The sequence below is a fragment of the Colletotrichum spaethianum genome, assembly GCF_022836535.1.
Source record: "Colletotrichum spaethianum MAFF 239500 DNA, contig29, whole genome shotgun sequence".
NCBI lineage: Eukaryota > Fungi > Ascomycota > Sordariomycetes > Glomerellales > Glomerellaceae > Colletotrichum > Colletotrichum spaethianum.
This window is the reverse complement of record NW_026054799.1, coordinates 365,479-384,544: the sequence shown is the minus strand read 5'-3', so window position 1 is coordinate 384,544 and position 19,066 is coordinate 365,479. Positions and strand designations below refer to the sequence as shown.

Here is a 19,066-nt window from a genome sequence, read left to right as displayed (position 1 = left end):
GAACTCGAAACGGAACTTTGGTGAATGTGCAGGTCATCTCTCGTCGCCTCGGTCGGATTTCTCAATCTTCCGCACACGTTCTAACGCTTCCGAGCGCGCTCCTTCGCACGTAGTGCTGTCTGATTAAGTGCTGACTGTGACTCGGTCAAGAGCGGTGCGTCCAATGGCGGGAATCAGCTACACCTAGGACATGCAGTCATCGTCACCCGCGTCAACTGCTCCCAAAGTGCCAGCAAGCGGATAGTTACCGTACAGACCCTGTAGTACCCAGTCATGCGCCGTTAAGTCATTGGCCGTCCTAAGCGAGCAATTATCGACCCGGAAATTCCAATGGTAGTCATGGACAGTGTGCCATTGGGCCCAGTCACATTTTCCCTACTTTGGCTCTGTTGACATATGTTAACGCGCTGCTAGTGATTGACGCTTCCGTATGTGTGAGACGGCGCCTTGCAGGCCCAAGTCCGCGGTGAACTGCGCTCATTGGAGAGACTGTGGACGACAAACAATTAGCAATGAGCAATGAAACTGGGACAACTATTCGCCGCTTGGCGGCTTTCGCACCCACAAGCCGGCTCTTGCCCATGGTGAGGTCTTCTTCATTGTTGAAACCTTATGCGGTTGTTCCCATCAATGACCCCATGGCGCCAGGTTCTGTATGCTCGTCGCTTGAACAAGCGCCCTAGCGATGGTGTCATTCTTCAAGGCCCGCCCGACGCAGGCCACCCCATCGAATGCCAATGGGAGGCTCCCTTGCGACCCTAGATGGAATGCGATCCTTGTAGATCTTCTAATATTGGACCCCTCCCGGCCTCGCAATGATAATAAACCAAGCCTGCAGCGGACCACGGGATATAACCAGACAGCCAGCAAGGCAGACCACATGGACGACTGATTTAGTCGCAAGCTCTCACCGTGGCGATCTCACACCAAGTCGGAAGCCCGTAGGTCCGTAGTTAAGTGATGAGTGACGCGGATGTCTGCTTCCACTCCCCATGTCTTGTCTTTCGTGGTGACTTCCTTCGTCCTGCTTGGCTGCAGTGCTCTTGGAGTTCTCCTAGCTTTAGAGATTATAACTTCCGAGCCTGCCCTCGCCGTTTTGCCGTCATGGGGAGCCAGTACCTGGTTCTACTAAGCCCTATGCTGCGCCGGACGGGTAGCCAAGAAGAAACCTCCGTCTTGTCGATGCATTGGCCGGCTGGCGTCCGCAATATGGGCACAGCGGACCTCCAAGCCACCGGCTCCTGGGTCACGATAGATGCGTCCGATAAGATCCAGAACAGGCAATCGGCGGCAACGTTGTTCCACGTGCGTGAACATGTCCGCCTGGGCCCATGCCATGCTTGAATAGGGAAAATAAATGACTTTGTAAGGCATCCGCCAACCTCATGTCGTTGGATCGCCCGCGCACCATCCCGCGCCCGTTGCATTCAGCAGTGGCACAAATGGGATGGGCAGACGTGAGTGCATGCAGACCTCCTCTACGAAGGTCGCGCATCAAGATTCGAATAGGAGTTGAAGAAGGTCAAGAAAGAGAACGGGTACATGCATGGCCTAGTCATGTTGAAGCACTTGCTTCAGGAGATGGTCCGTCAGGCTTGTAAACGAAGTGCGGGACGGAGGAAGGCATCAGCTGCAGGTGTGTGGGTGCTGATCTCGGTGAGGCGGCCCGGATCCGCTATACCGGGATTATATAAGCTGTTGCTCCGTCACGTGATAGCGCGACGCTTTGGCACCGGAGGAAGCTGCTGGGCTCACCCGGAGCTGCCTCAGTGCTTGTTGTAGGTACCTGAACTCACGTCACCGATCAAGACGACTTTTCGGCACGGCACACGGCGCAGCACGGCAGGCCTTGTCCGCCCCCACGTCCACATCGCAACCTCAACGCCGTTCATCGCCGACTGGTGAAGCTGCACTAGCACAGGATTCGCGTTACTTTTATGAGATCTGCCTTTGAAGTTGGAGCCCGTGACCACCATTGCCTCATTTTCTCCGCCCATCTTCAGGCGACGCTTTCCCTCAACTCAACCTCCTCCAATCCTTCCAGTCTCAGACGATCCGACATCGATCCATCCTTGCGGCTTCGGCCTAGAAGAAGACATTCGGTTTAGCGACGGCGGCGTCGCTCCTTCTTGAGTTGCTACCGTGGTCCTTGGTTTTGATCCCCACTCCACTCTACGTCCATCTGATCAACCGATCGACTGGCTGGTGGTAGCCGCCTCCCTTTTTCAGGATGAAGTTCTTTATCGAGTGAGTAACGAACTCTGCGTCCGTTACGGTAATATACGTATGCCGGCTGACAGAGAGATTGTAGTGAGCTGCCCATTCTTTTCCCATACCCTAGGATCTATCCGGAGCAATATGCGTAAGTACACATCTGGTGAATCCCCGCACCATGTGAGATGCTGACTGGCCGTCCGCGGGCTCAGGTACATGTGCGATCTCAAAAGTGAGTTGGCGTCCTCCCGATCCATTCGGTATGAGTCGGATCCGAAGCTGACAGTTGGAATCGGCGTTCAGAAACCCTGGATGCAGGCGGGCACTGCGTTCTGGAGATGCCTTCAGGAACGGGAAAGACAGTCTCGCTGCTCTCACTCATTGTTGCATACCAACAACACAACCCCGAGCACCGGAAGCTAATCTACTGCTCTCGTACGTTACCAGACCACCTGTGTACTATGTGCGCTCCGCCATCTTGCACCGATCCTGACATTCAATTCCTAGGTACCATGTCCGAGATCGAAAAGGCCCTTGCTGAGCTGAAGGCTCTCATGAAGTACAGAGCACAAGAGCTCGGCGAAGAAGAAGAATTCCGCGGCCTCGGACTGACGAGTAGAAAGAACTTGTGTCTACATCCTTCGGTCAAGCAGGAGAAGAGTGGTGCCATTGTCGACGCTCGTTGCCGGAGTCTCACAGCTGGGTTCGTCAAGGAGAAGAAGGACCGCGGCGAGAACGTCGATGTCTGCGTCTACCACGATGTGCGTGAAGCATTGTGCCACCCTCCAAATTCACATGCATTGCTAACGGGTCACAGAACCTGGACCTGCTTGAGCCGCACAATCTAATTCCCAACGGAGTCTGGACGTTTGACGGCCTCTTGAAATATGGCGAGCAGCACAAGCAGTGTCCTTACTTCACCGCGAGACGCATGGTAACATTCCTCCCAAGCGCACGGTCACGGTCGAGTCCATGCCGCTAACGAGCTGAAAGATGCAATTCTGCAATGTCATCATCTACTCCTACCACTACCTTCTCGACCCCAAGATCGCGGAGAGAGTGTCTAGAGAACTATCAAAAGATTGCATTGTGGTCTTTGACGAAGCCCACAACATCGACAATGTCTGCATCGAGTCCCTCAGCACGGACATCACGGAGGACTCTCTGCGAAAGGCCACAAGAGGAGCGCAGAATCTGGAACGGAAGATCGCAGAGATGAGGGACACCGACCAAGAGCAGCTGCAAAATGAGTACCAGAAGCTGGTTGAGGGTCTCCGTGGCGCCGACGAGGCACGGCAAGAAGACGCGTTCATGGCGAATCCAGGTAGGCATCTTTTCGCCAGAGTTCATTCGTTGGGCAATGGTTGGCTAACATGCCCAAAGCACTGCCCGACGACTTGCTGAAGGAGGCGGTTCCGGGCAACATTAGGAGAGCCGAGCATTTTGTGTCCTTCCTGAAGAGATTCATCGAGTATCTCAAGGTGTGTTGGCCTTTGGCTCGGAGAAGCAATGAAGGCTTGTGTGCTGACAACCTGGTAGACCCGCATGAAGGTTAGGCACACGATATCGGAGACGCCGCCATCCTTTCTCGCCCATCTCAAGGAGTACACCTTTATCGAGAAGAAGCCCCTGAGGTTTTGTGCCGAGAGGCTAACGTCGCTCGTGCGGACTCTTGAGCTCACCAACATTGAAGATTACCAGCCTCTTCAGGAGGTTGCCACCTTTGCGACTCTTGTCGCAACGTACGAGAAGGGCTTCCTGCTTATCCTCGAGCCTTTCGAGTCGGAAACGGCCGAGGTGCCCAACCCGGTGTTGCATTTCACATGCCTCGACGCCGCCATCGCCATCAAACCCGTCTTTGACAGGTTCAGCTCCGTCATTATCACGTCGGGAACCATCTCTCCGCTTGAAATGTACCCCAAGATGCTGGGGTTCTCGACCGTAGTGCAGGAATCATACAGCATGACCCTGGCGAGGAGGTCTTTCCTGCCCATGATCGTCACCCGCGGAAGTGACCAGTCTTCCATCTCCACTAGTTTCCAGGTCAGAAACGAGCCGAGTGTTGTCCGGAACTACGGCACCCTCCTCACAGAGTTCGCCAAGATCACGCCGGACGGCATGGTCGTCTTCTTCCCGTCGTATCTGTACATGGAGTCCATCATCAGCATGTGGCAGGGCATGAACATTCTGGAAGAGGTCTGGAAATACAAGCTCATCCTCGTTGAGACGCCCGACGCACAGGAGACGTCACTTGCGCTAGAGACCTACCGGACGGCCTGCTGCAACGGTCGCGGCGCCGTCCTGCTGTGCGTCGCCCGAGGCAAGGTCTCGGAGGGTATCGATTTCGACCACCAATACGGCAGAACCGTGTTGTGCATAGGCGTACCGTTCCAGTACACCGAGTCCCGAATCCTCAAGGCGAGACTCGAGTTCCTGCGCGAGACGTACCGCATCCGCGAGAACGACTTCCTGTCCTTTGACGCCATGCGCCACGCCGCACAGTGCCTGGGTCGCGTCCTGCGTGGCAAGGACGACTACGGCATCATGGTCCTCGCGGACCGCCGGTTCCAGAAGAAGCGCGTGCAGCTGCCCAAGTGGATCAATCAGGGCCTGCTCGACGCCGACACGAATGTAAGCACCGACATGGCCGTCAGCAGCGCTCGGCGCTTCCTCAAGCAGATGGCGCAGCCGTTCCGGGCAAAGGACCAGGAGGGCGTGAGCACCTGGAGCTACGAGGACCTGATGAAGCATAAGGAGAAGATGGACTTGGAGCGCATCCAGGAGCTTGAAGAAGCCGGCGTCGGCGGCGATGGATACGGGGCTGACGGCGGAGACGAGTACGGCATGGACGACGACCTTGACAACGATCTGATGGAGATTGACGACGGGTTCTGAGACCCCTCCCCCCAGCATGACCGTCAGACCAACGCGTTTGGAGTTGATGAGTTGCAAGAGAGAACTGAGCAGCCATTGCGCCGCAGTTCGATTGCGACAGGCGAAGGATGTAGAGGGCCCATAAATGAGAAGAAGCAAACAAATTAGCTGTCTAATGCAAAACCCCACCATATCTTCCGCTCGGATGGCTGTGTACGTACGGCGACATCCTCGTTGCTCGTCTACTTTATCCCGTGAACTCATGGTCTACATACGGCGAGGTCTATCTACCGTACAAGCGTAGGGCCCCGTCGCGATCTACAGATACTCACCCCAGCGCAACTCTCTTGGCTGCCTTCTGAGCCCTCATGGCAGGAATGGTGTTTTCCCTGCCCGGCTTCCTCCCGACCTCCATGCACAACATGCGGATAAAGTCCTGACTCGTCCAGTAGCAGGTGTGCGCGCTCAACATGTTGAGATACTGAATTTCCAGAGGGCCGCCGCCGAACCTCAGGTAGTAATCGATTTGACCGTTGTCGTTGAGTAGATATGCCTTTCTCTCCGCGATCTCTTCCCGCGTGAAGTCGTGAACCTCCAGCTCGAGCTGCGAAGGCAAGCGCACGAACGATGGTTTCGGCGCCGCGGGAGGTGCCATTGCCGCTGGGGCGGGTGCTGTTCCAGGTACCAGGCTTTTCACCGCGTTGCCAACGTATTTGAAGATGGAGCTGGCACTGGATGGCACATGGGCGGTCCTCAGACTCGTGGCATACACGGGGTCTATGGTGCCGTTCAGCAGATACGCGATGGGGTCCTCCTTGGCCAGCACGTTGTAGATGTTGTCCACGGCGATGCAGCCGTATCGGCCGGCCTCGCCCGTCACTTCCGGCGCGTTAACATCGACCGGGTCTGCGCCGGGCTTCACCCTACCACGTCGAGGCTGGAGCATCCCCCTCTCGAGAAGCAAGAAGAAACCTGCGGGGCTTCCTACGAGAAAGAGGTTGTTTGTGTCGAACTCGAAGAAGTCCGGCTGGGGCATTCTGATGGACAGATCCAGCCTCGGGACACGCGTGGGTTGGCGTGAGAGGATCTCGATAGCCATGGCGCTGCCGAGAGAGTGCCCAATCACGTGGGTTCGTCCTCTTTCTGCAAATCCGGGATTGTTTCGACACCAGAGCCGATACACCCTGTTGGCTTCCGTGACCAAGGCATTGATCATCTTTCCCTTGTGATGAGACAGGTAGAACGGGATGTCAAACATGACATCGGATATCATGCTTCGCACCGCCGGGATACTGCCGGGCTCGATGTCCTTGAGAGTGAAGCCGTCCGGCACGTGTGTTGCCTTGTCTTCTTCCCTCATGGGGCCGCCGTCTTCGAACGACAGGGTGTGGCGCCAGTTGATTGGGAGCACCATGATGCCGTTCTGGTCTTCCCTCAAGACTCCCTTGACTGCTGGACTCGCAAGCTCCAGGTTGACCTCGCGGCGGAAGGCGTTGATGGCGTGAGTAAAGTGGAAGCTTTCGACCCGCTCTGCAAACTTTTGCCCAATGCCGTGAACGACGAGGATGAGGTCCGTGACCTGACCGCGCTCTTTTTGCGCCTGACAAGCCGCGCAAACGTCTTGTCCAACAGCCTCGGGCGAGTCGCTGGCCGAGGAGGCCGGCTGGTGGGCGGCGTCTCGACTGGCCTTCTTGTCGTGGATTCGCTCCCACGCTTGCCGGTCGAAGCCACGTACGACCGGGATACCTATGGTCATCCCTTTCATGATCTTCGCAACCGGCCGCCTGCCATAATAAGCCGACGGCTTCAGGCTAGGCTTCAAGAGGAAGGCTTTGGAGGCGTCCTTGTAGATGACGTGGTAGCTCGCATAGCTCCGATGCTGCTGGGCGGCTGTCCCGGCCTTTGGGTTTGGATCGATGGCGCCTTCTGCGGCAGCTTCTCCTCGGAAGCAGCTTGCGGCACAGAACGGATCTGTCGAGATGCGCGTGTCCGAGACTGCTTGCTTGTCCCTGTCGTTGAGAGTCTCCTCGTCTTCCGGCCACAGTCGATGCGACACCTTCTCCTCGCCGAGGGGACCAACCTCAATCGCACAGCGCAGCTCGTCGTTCCATGTCTCGGTGTGGGGCTTGAGCTCTCGATATCCGGCCTCCAGCTGGTTCGCCACCGCCGGGGGTATGGGCAGCATCGTGTCTCTGCCCTTCTGTTAACATCCTCAAGGAATACTGCAGCTGCGAACAACAAACCTATAAAACCAGGTGGCCCGGAGGACCACGGCGATGTCGTTCACGGGGGACCAATAGATGGGTTTCATTTGCAGGGCAGGGATGGACACCATGTGTAGCCGAGAGACACCAACGACCACGTCAACCGCTTCTTTTCTGTAGCTCTCATCGCTGACAATCTTGGCTTGCGTGGTGTTTGCCCTTTTTCTTGGCGAAGCCGATGGGTTGCTCGGCTTTTGCGCGTCTCGCTCCTCGGCGTCAGTCAGGCTCGAAGGCTCCAGAGGAGGGAACGAAGCCGCAAAGCCGTCCTGCGGTCTCTGCCGGATCCCAGCCCGAACGAACGGTTTCCCAGAAATGCCGTCATCCACAGGATGCTGTCGAAACGAGCTGCCGAGACCTGGGGTTGAGGGTCGCGAGGTTTGCTCACTTGCCCGAGAATGAGACCTCGCCCTCGTCTTGGCCTCGATCGCAGTGTTTCCGGCCTCCTTGCTCAGCCTCTGCAACTCACTCGCCTCTTCCCGGCGAGGGCTGAAGGAGCCGACGATTCCCATCTGTCGCGACCTCGCCGAGTCTGCGCGGGGCCGCGAAGACGAGGTGCTCCCTGGCTGAGGTTGGGATTCGTCAGAGATTAACCTTCTTAGCTCCATCATCACTTCTTGCACGACACTTTCTTGTCCTAGCGAAGGGTGGTGCTTCCTGGCCAGTGCACAAAACGTGTTTTGCAACTCGGTGGACACATCGATGAACAGGTCCGGGCAGCATACGGAAATCGGGGTATCTGGGAGCATGTCCGAAGCTTCGCCTGCTGAGGCCGATGCTTGGATCGTGCCGCCGTGTTTTTGGACATGCTTCACGGCCAAGTGGCGCACCAAGAGAGCCAACCTGGCTGCGTTGGCTTTCTCTGTGGCAGGGCTAAATTTGCGATCCCGCACCAGTTGCTCGTGGGCCTGGATATCATCGTCGGACAGGAAGCTCAACCAAGCCTTCTCAAGAGCATTGTTGTCGCCCAGCGAAAAGGGTCGGATTTGGCCACGTGCGGTCCGCGCGTCCGAGGCGCCGGCGATCGTTCCAGGGGATAGAGGATCGTCTATGGGTATGACTGAAGAGTAGAAAAACTGGGCGGCAACGGGAGGAATGACGTCGTAGGCGCCGGCGGGTAAGGGCTGCGAGACGGGTGCAAGGCGGCACTTGGGGCCGTACGAGTGCGTTTGCGGCGAAGACATGATGGGCAACTGCCTGTGGTCACCGGCTTGTTGTCGGAGCTGCGACAGCCAAGATCCGAGGTTCGATATCGGGCTTCAGGGGAGGCCGGCAATTTTGGCCAGAAGAGCGAGTTTCGGAGACGAGGTGGATGGGTTTGGGCTTCCTGTGCGCAGAGCGGAATCAACTATCACGGACGGCTGTCGGTAAGCCTTTGGGGTGTAGTGGACTTTGGCATGGTTGAGGCAGCAGTAATGGTGTCGTGGCAGCGAACGGAAATGCGTATCGTCAAAGAGGCGAAATGCAGCTGCGCAAGTCGTGTCAGCCTCGAGCAGAATACAGTGATGATCGTGAGGGTAGCCAACTACCGGAAACTAGATTGGGTGGGATAGTATATGTTCCTCGCAGGTTGTCGAAGGCGACTGCGCCAAGTTTCCGGGCCGTGACGAGCTTGAGCAGCACGTAGGTTATTCGAGCTGGCTTCCGGGGGTATGGCGAGAAAGCCAAGTCGAGGCCAAAGTTGTAAGCCTGGCCGTTAGTTCAGGTACCGGAGACAATGGTGCGTAACCTCCTGGCGCATTCTTCAGTGGCTCACACGGGAAAGGTGAGTCGCGAGGAGAGGGCGCGCATGAAGTCGGCAGCTACCTTGGCTCTCTTTTGGTCTTAGGTAAGGCGGGAAAAAGCATGTGCTCCAGCAGGCCGTTTGTGTTCTGTTTCCGGACGCTCAATGACGTACTTTGGTTCTCCCCGAGACGATGGTCAGTGCTCGAGCTTCTAAGTGCTGCCCCATCAAGCACCAGCCACATGAGGCACACGAACTGGTCGAAGCGTCCGGGTGTCCGCTCCCGCAGCGGGGAAACTCTCCCCCGCCTCAACGTCTATGCCACACCAGAGCTGCTCTGCCGCAGCATCGCATCAGCTTGGCTTGCCAGTCGATCAGTTTGGGATTTTTGGGGGTGGCGTCACAGTGGGCTGTTGATACTTCCTGCCTGGAGCGTCCCAAAACACGGAACTACTAGGCATGTAGCTACACTACATACATACTACGCGACCCCGCCCCCCACCTCTCCCTTGTGGGTTCGTCTACTCCAAACACACCAGCAGGAGCTTGAATCGCAGCCCGACATGGCGCTTCCATGGGACGGGCGCTTGTGGGGAGTGATGGGAATGATACGAGAGGTGCCATCACAATTACCACCGACCTTCGCTGGACAAGTGACCCGGTCCCTTACAAATTCAGCAGACTCGGCGGACAGGCTCTGAGTCTCGGGTAGGAGATCTACGGGCGGAGATCCAGTCCCAGCGCCAGTCATGCTAGCCGATGCGATGATGCAGAGAACACGGCGCGCGAAACCTTATCTGGATGCTCCTCTCATCACGGTTGTGCTCTCGGAGAAGGAATATCACGGTTGAGAGCCGCAACCTGGTAAGGGTTGAAAGCTGTATTGCCGCAGTCTCGCAGGCAGGCAAGGCGAGGGGCAACATGTTCGACATTATCGTGTCGCCAGCCAGTTTCTCGTTGCATCGTGAAGACCCGAGTTTTGTCTACCGAGGCCTGCCAGTGGGTATCCCACCGGCGGGAACAGGTAGGAACCTAGGGAAGCCATTGAATACCAGAGTGTAAAATGGCGAAGGGGGGCATGCCATCGGAGAATATTAGGAGCCGAGATCCATAGGACCGGATTCCCGGCCTCCCCTGCAGGCCCTTTCTAGAGAATGATCCTCCGACGACGACAAAGCCGGACGTGATGCCTGCTCCGAGGGACTCGTGCCTCGTGTCAACCTCAATGCCTTGCCAAGGATTTGCATCGGCAATCCGCACAATCAAGCGTGGAATCGGGTCTCTGGGAGTCGTGATGAAGTCATCGCACGCGACGATGCCATGGACGCCAGCCCGCTAGAAGTGGCATAGGCGCTAACAATGCAACGGGACGGAATTTGGATGGGAACAGCAATAGCAACGAGCCCCCCCCCCCCCCCGCGGAACAGCCGGTCAGTGGAGACGAGACTGAATTGAACGCCCGCCACGCACATCCATGCAGCAATTGATCAAGGCTCCTCCATTGGTACGACAGCCGATCTCATGCTCAATGGGCAGGGAGCGAGTAGGCGAAACAAAGCCATTACAGTATTTGCCCGAGTTGTTCTGTCGCTGCTGCGGCTACCTGAGGCTATGAGCAGAGATGGGCGTAAGCGGTCAATGGCAGTCATTAAGTAAGACACGGCAAGCCGTAACCATCTCATGTCATGGAAGCATCAGCGATGGCGGCTGTGGTGCAGAAGTGAGAAGCAGACACGCACGTAGCGAGTATATGCAGATGTCGACGCTGAGTATGTTGCTGCCACTCGGCATGTTTCAAAGAACACATAGGCAAGGATGCTGTGAACTGCAAGCGTACCGTCAGGCCACGCACCTCGCAACCCCGCTTGGACCGTGCATAGGTACTTTACAGCGTCCCCCCCCATCCCGCCTGACACGGCGGGGTGGAGCCCGGAATGGCCACCTTACTGTGTAAAACCTTGTCTCTCCAACAGATGGATGGATGAATGAGGGGGCCGTTGTGCTCTCTAGGACCCTTCCAACATGAATGCTCTGAACGCAGAAATGCGAACTGACCAAGTACGCTTGCTGTAGCTGTCGCGTCCAATGTGCAAGTGCAAGTGTGCCTCCTCGAGATGAGACGGGTTTGCCAAGTGGGTGAGATGTTACAGGGATGTGGAGATGGACACGAACACTTACACTCCTTGGAGTCACGTTCCAAGACCCTTCTCCCTTCACAGCGGGAGAGAGGCGTCTGCACGCCGGGAAGAAGCAGACGAGGGCAAAGGAGAGAGAGAGAGAGGGAGAGAAGAAAAAAGACGAAAAAGCGACAGAAGAAAAGGCAATCGAGTGATGTGATCCCATCGGGGTCGTCGATTGCATGCTCTCACCGTGTGTATCGGTAGCGCTGTGGTGGTGCAGGGCGGGTGCCGTGACACCCAATGCGAATGGCGCTACAGTTGCTGGATGCAGCAGCTGTGCGCTAGCGCCAACGCCTCGTCCCCACCTGGAATGTGACACCACCCTCCGACCTGCCACCCCCGTCCGTCCTCCCCCGTCGTCTCCTCCCTGCCATCTCCTGGGTCCTCCCAAGGTCCCCAATGTTTCCCCCGAGGGTCTTCCTGTCTTTGACCTGTCCAGCGTTGGTCCACTGTGGTGTCGTTATCTTGGCTGAGCTCGCGACACCCGGCGTTCCTATTGGTCACGGGGAGTCGGTTCAGAGGCACTTGGCTTTGGTGTTGGGGGGGACGACAGATCTTGCTGGTTCCTGACCTGACCTGACTTATGCCATAGCCCAAGAATGCCTCGCATCGCGCGACTCTGAACGCAACTCGCCGAGTGTGTCGGTTCGTCTGTCGCTGTATAGGCATCTTGATGAATGCTGCTCCAGTCTCCAGATGACTCTGTCAGTGGTTGAGTGAGTGGTGAGTGGGTGGACGGTTCTCAGGGCCCAGACCAGATCGACAAAGAACAAGAGCAGCCCCCTGGACACCAGTGGCGCGCCTCACCTACCATGGAGGGGGAACGTTGGCTAAGGGTTCTGGGGTGCTTTGCCGAGTTCAGTGCCAGGCAAGCAAACAACGTGCCAATGTGTCCAAGGAGCTCGGAATAGCCTGGTGGGACGCATCAAGAAGGACAATGACAACTTTCAATGCCCATCATCAGTACCCTTCTCAGGTCTACAACGAGTCCGCTTGGTTGTCTACAAGACGTTGCCGTCGCCCTATGGCTATTCAATCAAGAGATGGCCACCCAAGGTGGTAGTCGTAGTGGTTGTTGCAGTGATTGGTCGGTCACGGTGATGCCGGGCACATATCTGTACCTAAACCATGGTAGTGTAGGGCGGCCGTGCTCAAGCCAAGATCCAAATCAGCAGGCCAACACCCCTTCCCCCCCTTAGCTCCAGCGCACCAAACTAGATACCGTAGCTTCTCTTCTCTTCCTCCCCTTCCCCATGTCTTTCCAGGTTGGGTTGCTGGGCAAGGTCTGGCATGCTTGGACTGAGGTGCATCTGCTTCTCCTCCTACACCCTGATTCGTCCAAGAGGCACTGCACGACTACCACTGCCGCGATTGCTACTCTGCCAAACCTGGCGCCTTTTGCCGGTCTCCTGTGCTGCCATCTCGATTGGTTTCTTCTCCCTTTCATCTCCTCCCGAACCCCTCACCGTTGGTTGTCGCTGCTCCTCCTGGAAACGTCGACTTCCGGTGTTCTACATCCTCGCAGGAAGCAAGATCTCGGTCCACGGTATCTGGCACCAGCTCGGCTACACGCCTCGAAACAGAAGGACGCCCTTGGTCGTTATCATCCCCTATCGTTGAAAGATACCTGCTACAGCGCTGCCGCTTATCACGAACCGGCGCTACTGCCTGTTTGCCGCTGGCGCTGCCGTCACTGTTGGTTGCTTTTGGGGTGCATGCGCGATAAGGATCGACCACCACTACGACAACCCCAGTCGATCCAAATCACCCAGCCCAGCCCGGTTGGTTTGAGTGCGTCTTCTCTCTCCCCCCCCCCGCCCCATGCCACATGCCCCCCGGTGCGGCGCCGTGCGGTGTCATACCCCAACCCATCTGCAGTGACAAACGCCCTACCCCCCCTTCCTTCTCTCTTTCAACAACTCCCAGGACGAAGAGTCGGACGTCCTCTCTGGTACTGCTCGCTCCCATCGTCTCGTCTCGTCCCGGTTCTCTACTGCTGTTTCCAATTCCATCTCTGACACGCAATCTTTCGGGGTCGCAGATATAGGCATCCGGTGAGAGAAGCAGCACAAGCCGCCGCCCTATCCATCCTGACTACAGTCGGTGGCTTTGGTTGCACCACCAGCCCCAATTCCACCGCCAGCCGTCGATAAATAGCACCCAAGGGTCCATTGCCGTTCACAACTCCCCCTTGGGAACGACAAGATCGTTGTACGAGATGGCGACAATTGCCCTTCCGAGGCCGATTCCCCCGCATCGTTCATCGTCGACGGTGGGCGCCGTTGCCTCCATTTCGCTGGAGTCCATCGGCACCGCCCAAGTCCCCGTACCCAACAAGCATCTCCCCGTCTGTCCCCCGGGGCCCGTTCCTGCAGAGGAGCCCAACACTCCGCCGCCCTCTCCTCCCCGCGACGACGAACAGGTTCAGCAGTCTTCGCTGCTGCACCCTCCCTCAAAGTTCTCCAAGTACGAGTCCGGGCCCGTCGCCGTTTACACAATCCGCCCCGCCGATGTGGCCGCCGCTGTGGATTACATTTCCCGCCAGCCGTTGCCGGACCCGAATCAAGTCTTCCCTTGGTTCCACGGGCTCCACCCCCACAACCATATCCAGCAAGCCTTCTTCATCGCCCGGCACCGTTCCCTTCGCAAGACACCCACCTGCGTCCGAGGGGTCACACTCGTCAAGGCCGATGGCGACCTGAGCGTCGCCCGTCTCAAGGGCGCCGTCGCCCCGCAAGAGTTCATCCACCTGATCGCCGCCCCCGAGTTCCTCGATGTTGACCCCCGCGATGGCTTCTGCGTGCGGAACTTCCAGATCCAGGCTGCCAAAGCCGCCATGGTTTCGGATATTGTTGTGTATGGAGAGGACGAGGCGGCCGTTCGCAAGCTCGGCCTCGATGTCGCCACGGCACAGCTCCGCTGGCGACAGCGGCACGAGACGCAAGGCCACGCCATCCCAGAGTACAACACCTTCCTGTGTGTGGCCCCCTTTAAGGATTTCGAGACCGACCACGGCGACATTGTCGCTGTCGACGCCCAGGGGCGACTGACTGGCAACGTCCTCGACTTTTTCCACCAGGAGCGCAAGGAAATGTACAACATGACCAAGGCCTCGGAAATATCCCACAACGTCTGGCTGGGCCCAACGCCGGACCCTACGTCGGGCGAGGAGGACCAGTTCGACGTCCTGATCGAGTGCAGCGACGTGGGCCGACTGAACCCTTCCGCCCTGCGCGCCCTGGCAGAGTCCAGAGCCGAGCCTGCTCAACGACCTTACATCGACTTCCCCTCATCCGGGAGCATCCTGCCGCCAACATGGTCGCAGGCCGAGGCCGATGGCATTCTGGAGACTTGCAAGTGGATTTACCACCTGGCCCATGGTACGCTTCCAGCCACGAGCAAGTCCGACATGGACGTGGACGGCGACACCGACATGGACGAGCAGGGCGAGCCAGCCCCCGTGAACCTGCGGCCGAGGAAGATCCTCATCCACTGCGCCGACGGGTACACAGAGTCCACCATGCTCGGGATCGCCTATTTCAGCTACAGCACGGGACAAGGCATTGCCGACGCCTGGTTGCACTTGCACACGAGCAAGAAGCGCAACTTCTTTGCTTATCCCACCGATGTGGCTCTTCTCACGTGCATCGAGGCACGGCTACTGCACGAGTCGCCCCTTCACTCGGGAAAGGGCCTCCGTGAAATCACGGCCTTGATCAAGGAGCCGTCGTGGCTGCCCGGCCTCGATGGCTCATTGCCCAGCCGGGTTCTGGATTACATGTACCTTGGCAACCTTGGCCATGCAAACAATCCCGACCTCCTGAGGGCTCTGGGGATCGGTCAGATCCTCAGTGTGGGCGAGACCTCGATGTGGAGGGAAGGCGAGTTGGAAGAATGGGGGCCGGAAAACGTCTGCGTTGTCCAAGGGGTTCAAGACAACGGGATCGACCCCCTGACAGACGAGTTTGAGCGATGCCTCGACTTCATCGGTAAGCTGGCAACCCCTCTGCCGGGCAATGTTGACATGGCACTAACCTCCTCGCGTCCAGATCGCGGCCGGCGCAACGGGACAGCCACGTTGGTGCACTGCCGAGTTGGCGTGTCACGGAGTGCAACCATTTGCATCGCCGAAGTGATGCGGTCGCAGGGCCTCTCGTTCCCTCGGGCGTACTGCTTCGTCCGAGCCCGCAGGCTCAACGTCATTATCCAGCCTCATCTGCGCTTCGCCTACGAGCTTCTCAAATGGGAGGAGCTCAACCAGGTGAGGAAGAACGGCCCAGCGGGCATCAAGCGGGAGCTTGAATGGGGCGAGATTGCCCGAGAGATTGCTCTCATGAATCGTCCGTACGCCAGATAATGGCAGCAGGTGAACCCCGGCGGCGACTAGACATGGGACCACGTTTTCCACGTTGGCCCACTTCAACTTATTTTCTTACCATTTACTTGCCCACGTGGATCGTGGGATGCCTGCTGTTGTCACATATGGTGCCTGTGGTGTATCGCCATCACCGTGGACAGGCGGGCCGGCGTCAGGGGCATCGTCGCCTTGGCAGATGGTCGCTTCTGGTTGTATTTTTTTTTTTTTGGAGGAACAACAAATCTCACACAAAGCATGGTTTGCGCGGGACTTATGATTTGACGGATGGCGCTATCGACCCCTTATTTCCTTTCATTGGCTGGACATTTTGGGTCTCTGCGGGAGGGGACTGGACAGGCGCATGGGTTATGTTATGTTTGGCTGGGTGTTGGTTGCTCTCGGGGAACGCGGAAAGTTCCCGCCGCGCCATGTTGCACAATCGTTCAAGACGGAGGATTCAAAAGGGCTCGGCCACACACGGCCGGTGGTGATGACTGACGACGATACCAACACTCTTGGTGGTGAGAGACGATGAAGGGCCCTTGGAGAGACGACGACGGAATACCGGATAGGGTTCTGATAATACACGCATGGTGGCCGCAAGCCACATTCTGCTTCGTCTCCCGTGATGTTGCCCTGTGACCTCTCGACCTAATCTTCAGCGACGCCTCTGCAGGACAAGCGGTGAAGCAGTTGCATTTGTTTCAAGCGCGACAGACGTACTCTCGAGGGCGGTTGTTTTTGTTTTTGGATCAATTAACAGCTGAGCCCTGATAGGTGTAGCTTCACATTACGTAGGTCAAGAATGCAAGGTGCTGTAACCCCCTTCCCCTCCCAAAGAGCCGACCAAACCCTCTCACTAGTAACCGGAGGGTGGAATAGAGAAGAAAACGAAAAGAGTGGCCAAACGCCTCCTGATGCAGAGCTGCGCCTCTCCCCAACACGACCTCAACATCCCCCGACTGTAACATCGACACGCCGAACCGACGTCTTTCTCTACACGGGTAAAGCACCGCTTTTTTTACGTTCCGTAAGACGACGCGTCCAGCTTGTCGTCGCCATCAATCACTCTGTCACGGGAATTCGTTAGCTGCTCAGTCTTGCCCAAGATTGCCCCCGCCGAGGAGAGGTGGACGACTCACGAGAACTGCTTCACCAGGTAGCCCTCTCCGCCGTGCTCCATGTCAATGTTGTACACGTAGAAGCCGCCGTCGCTGGTGACGACCATGACTTGAGGGCTGCTGCTGCTCATGGCCACGACGCTCCGCAACGGCCCGCTGGGCAGCTGTGATCCGCTCGCGTTGTTGGCGCCTCGCACCGGCCCCGTCGGCGAGTTGGACGACTTTGGGATCTTGATGTAGGCAAAGTCGCGCAGGGGTTCCCACATCTCCGTCACGGTCTGTGGCAGGTACGAGCCGACGACACCGGCCACGCTGCGACCCATTATCTGCGACGAGCGCCGGAGCATGCTGCTAAACGAGCCGCTCTGCCGCCTGTTGGCCTGCTGCGCGCTGCCGCCGCCGCCGTTGCTCGGCCCGGCGGGCTCGGCCAGATCGCTTCTCGGAGACCCTGCTGCGCTGCCCACAGGCGACTCGTTGGCACTGTCGTAACTACGCGACCTGGACCAGCGATCCTGGCGAGGCGACGCCGGCGACTCGGCGGCGGCTGCGGCCGAGTTGTTCCCTGGCGGGGGGGCTCCGAGACGGAAGATGTGGACCGTGTCGGAGGTCGAGGAGACGCAGAGAAGCGTGGAGCTGAGGTTGAAGGACATGCTGTAAATGGTGGAGGGGTAGGTTCCCCGGCGGAACTGGTACAGCTTCTGGCCTCCGGGGACCGAGAAGACACGGATGATGGTGCCGGTCTCACTCGCCGTTGCCAGGAGCGTTCCTTCACTGTTGAGGCAGATGCAGCAGAGGGGCGAACGATGCGCCTCGATGACGTTCACGGCCTTTAGGGTAAGCGTGTCAAAAACCAAAACCTCACCAGACGTCGGCGCAACGTATGTCGACAGAGGAGGCGCATGGGCTGGCCTTTTATCGCCCGAGTCTTCACGGGGCTTCGGCAGGGGGTACGCAATGTAGCAGTTCTCCGAGGAGGGCGACAGGGCGCAGATGGCACCCGGATTCGGAGACGTGGGGATCGTGAAGAGGAGGCTCATGTTGGAGATGTCATAAAGGTAGATCTCAGACTCGAGGACGACGGCGAGACGTTTACGGTTCAGACGCACAGCAAGCACGGCGGAGGGGAAGGTGAGCTCGCAGATGACCGAAGACCTCTGGTTGTCGTCAGTGTCAGCCAGGACCCCCCTTACATGAGTTGATTGCACGGCGAGAGAAGCGCCCACCTTTGTATTTTGTATTATCAAGTGTCGCGGCGAGAGGATCAAGGCCACAAGAGAGGTCGAGAACAGCATCTCGATTATGGCGATGTTCCCGTCATCGCTGCTGAAGATTTTGGAGAACGGATCGGTGTGGTAGATGCGGAAGCCTTTGGATGTACCTGTTGAAGCGCAGAGCGAGCCGGCACGTTAGTCCAGAACCGCGCCTCTTGTCTAGGAAAATTCGCATGTGCATGCAGGGAATCCATACCGACGGCCAGACAGCTATGGTCCTGGTTGAAGGTGATGAAGTTGAGGGCGGTGTTCGCCATGGTGCGCTGCTCGGACCGTGACCTTGGCTACGTGTATGTGCTCTGGCGGTTTCGAACAGCAGGATTCCGTGTCGCCCGGGCAGCGCCGGCTTGGAAGGAGAACCAGACGAGAAGCAACCACGGTGAGGACTTCGGGCAGGCGGCCCGTTACAACGGGTGGCCGAGGTATCAGTAGTGTATCGTGAACCGGCGGGAGGCAGATTCTGAAGCAGAGGTCGGAGATGATGGCGTGTACGATGTACGGTGGTGGGTTTCGAACCGGGTATCAACACACTCGACAGAATACCAGCCGCTTGGTGCGTGTCGAATCGCAGAGGGCGCGCGGCACCGGGCGAACTTTGGCCGCTGGCAAGTCCTGCGAGAGGGGATCGAGGTCCCGAGATGGCGCAACGGCTCGTGGGAGGGTGACGAGCACTGGTAGAGTGTGGTTGAGGTATGGAGCAGGGCGGTGCAGGGCGGCACGGAGGGCAAGCCGAGGAGGAGCAGGAGGAGTAGCACGAGGTGAGGTGCGGTCGCGGTTGCGGTGCAGCAAGGTGAGGTTGGGTCAAGCAAGGTCAAGGTCGGCGCAGCTCTCTCTTTCTCTATTGCGGGAGCAGCGAAGCAGTGGATGTGAATGGAGGAGACATGGACCTGGGCGGCCCCCAACTCCAATCCAGTGGGGGCGGCGGGGAAGCTATGTAATCCCGTGGCCCCAGCGTCCTCGCAGAGCTCGTCCTGCTTGGAGGGCACTGTGCCTAGAGATACAGCAGAGTGCCTTGGGCGCTTGGGTACCGTCCAATACCTGAGCTGGTTGTGGACGTCCGCGTGC

The 19,066-nt window shown here is 57.9% G+C and overlaps 4 protein-coding genes across 4 annotated transcripts; 2 read left to right on the top strand and 2 right to left on the bottom strand.

Moving 5' to 3' along the window:
- Positions 1-2,230: 2,230 nt before the first annotated feature.
- Positions 2,231-5,109, top strand: ColSpa_09622 (general transcription and DNA repair factor IIH helicase subunit XPD; the record flags this gene model as incomplete). The annotated part of the gene is made up of 8 exons (XM_049275834.1): positions 2,231-2,247; positions 2,312-2,362; positions 2,501-2,649; positions 2,722-2,975; positions 3,032-3,148; positions 3,208-3,538; positions 3,598-3,695; positions 3,754-5,109. 8 exons carry the CDS (start codon positions 2,231-2,233, stop codon positions 5,107-5,109), a joined length of 2,373 nt encoding a protein of 790 aa, XP_049131791.1.
- Positions 5,110-5,416: 307 nt separating this feature from the next.
- On the bottom strand, positions 5,417-8,533 carry ColSpa_09621 (putative phospholipase, mitochondrial; the record flags this gene model as incomplete). The annotated part of the gene is made up of 2 exons (XM_049275833.1): positions 5,417-7,280; positions 7,332-8,533. The coding sequence occupies 2 exons, from the start codon at positions 8,531-8,533 to the stop codon at positions 5,417-5,419; spliced, it is 3,066 nt and encodes a 1,021-aa protein (XP_049131790.1).
- A 4,937-nt stretch (positions 8,534-13,470) lies between these two features.
- On the top strand, positions 13,471-15,609 carry ColSpa_09620 (dual specificity protein phosphatase PPS1; the record flags this gene model as incomplete). Its single annotated transcript, XM_049275832.1, has 2 exons — positions 13,471-15,241; positions 15,302-15,609. 2 exons carry the CDS (start codon positions 13,471-13,473, stop codon positions 15,607-15,609), a joined length of 2,079 nt encoding a protein of 692 aa, XP_049131789.1.
- Positions 15,610-16,630: 1,021 nt separating this feature from the next.
- Positions 16,631-18,258, bottom strand: ColSpa_09619 (autophagy-related protein 18; the record flags this gene model as incomplete). The annotated part of the gene is made up of 4 exons (XM_049275831.1): positions 16,631-16,679; positions 16,752-17,884; positions 17,921-18,108; positions 18,198-18,258. The coding sequence occupies 4 exons, from the start codon at positions 18,256-18,258 to the stop codon at positions 16,631-16,633; spliced, it is 1,431 nt and encodes a 476-aa protein (XP_049131788.1).
- Positions 18,259-19,066: the final 808 nt, after the last annotated feature.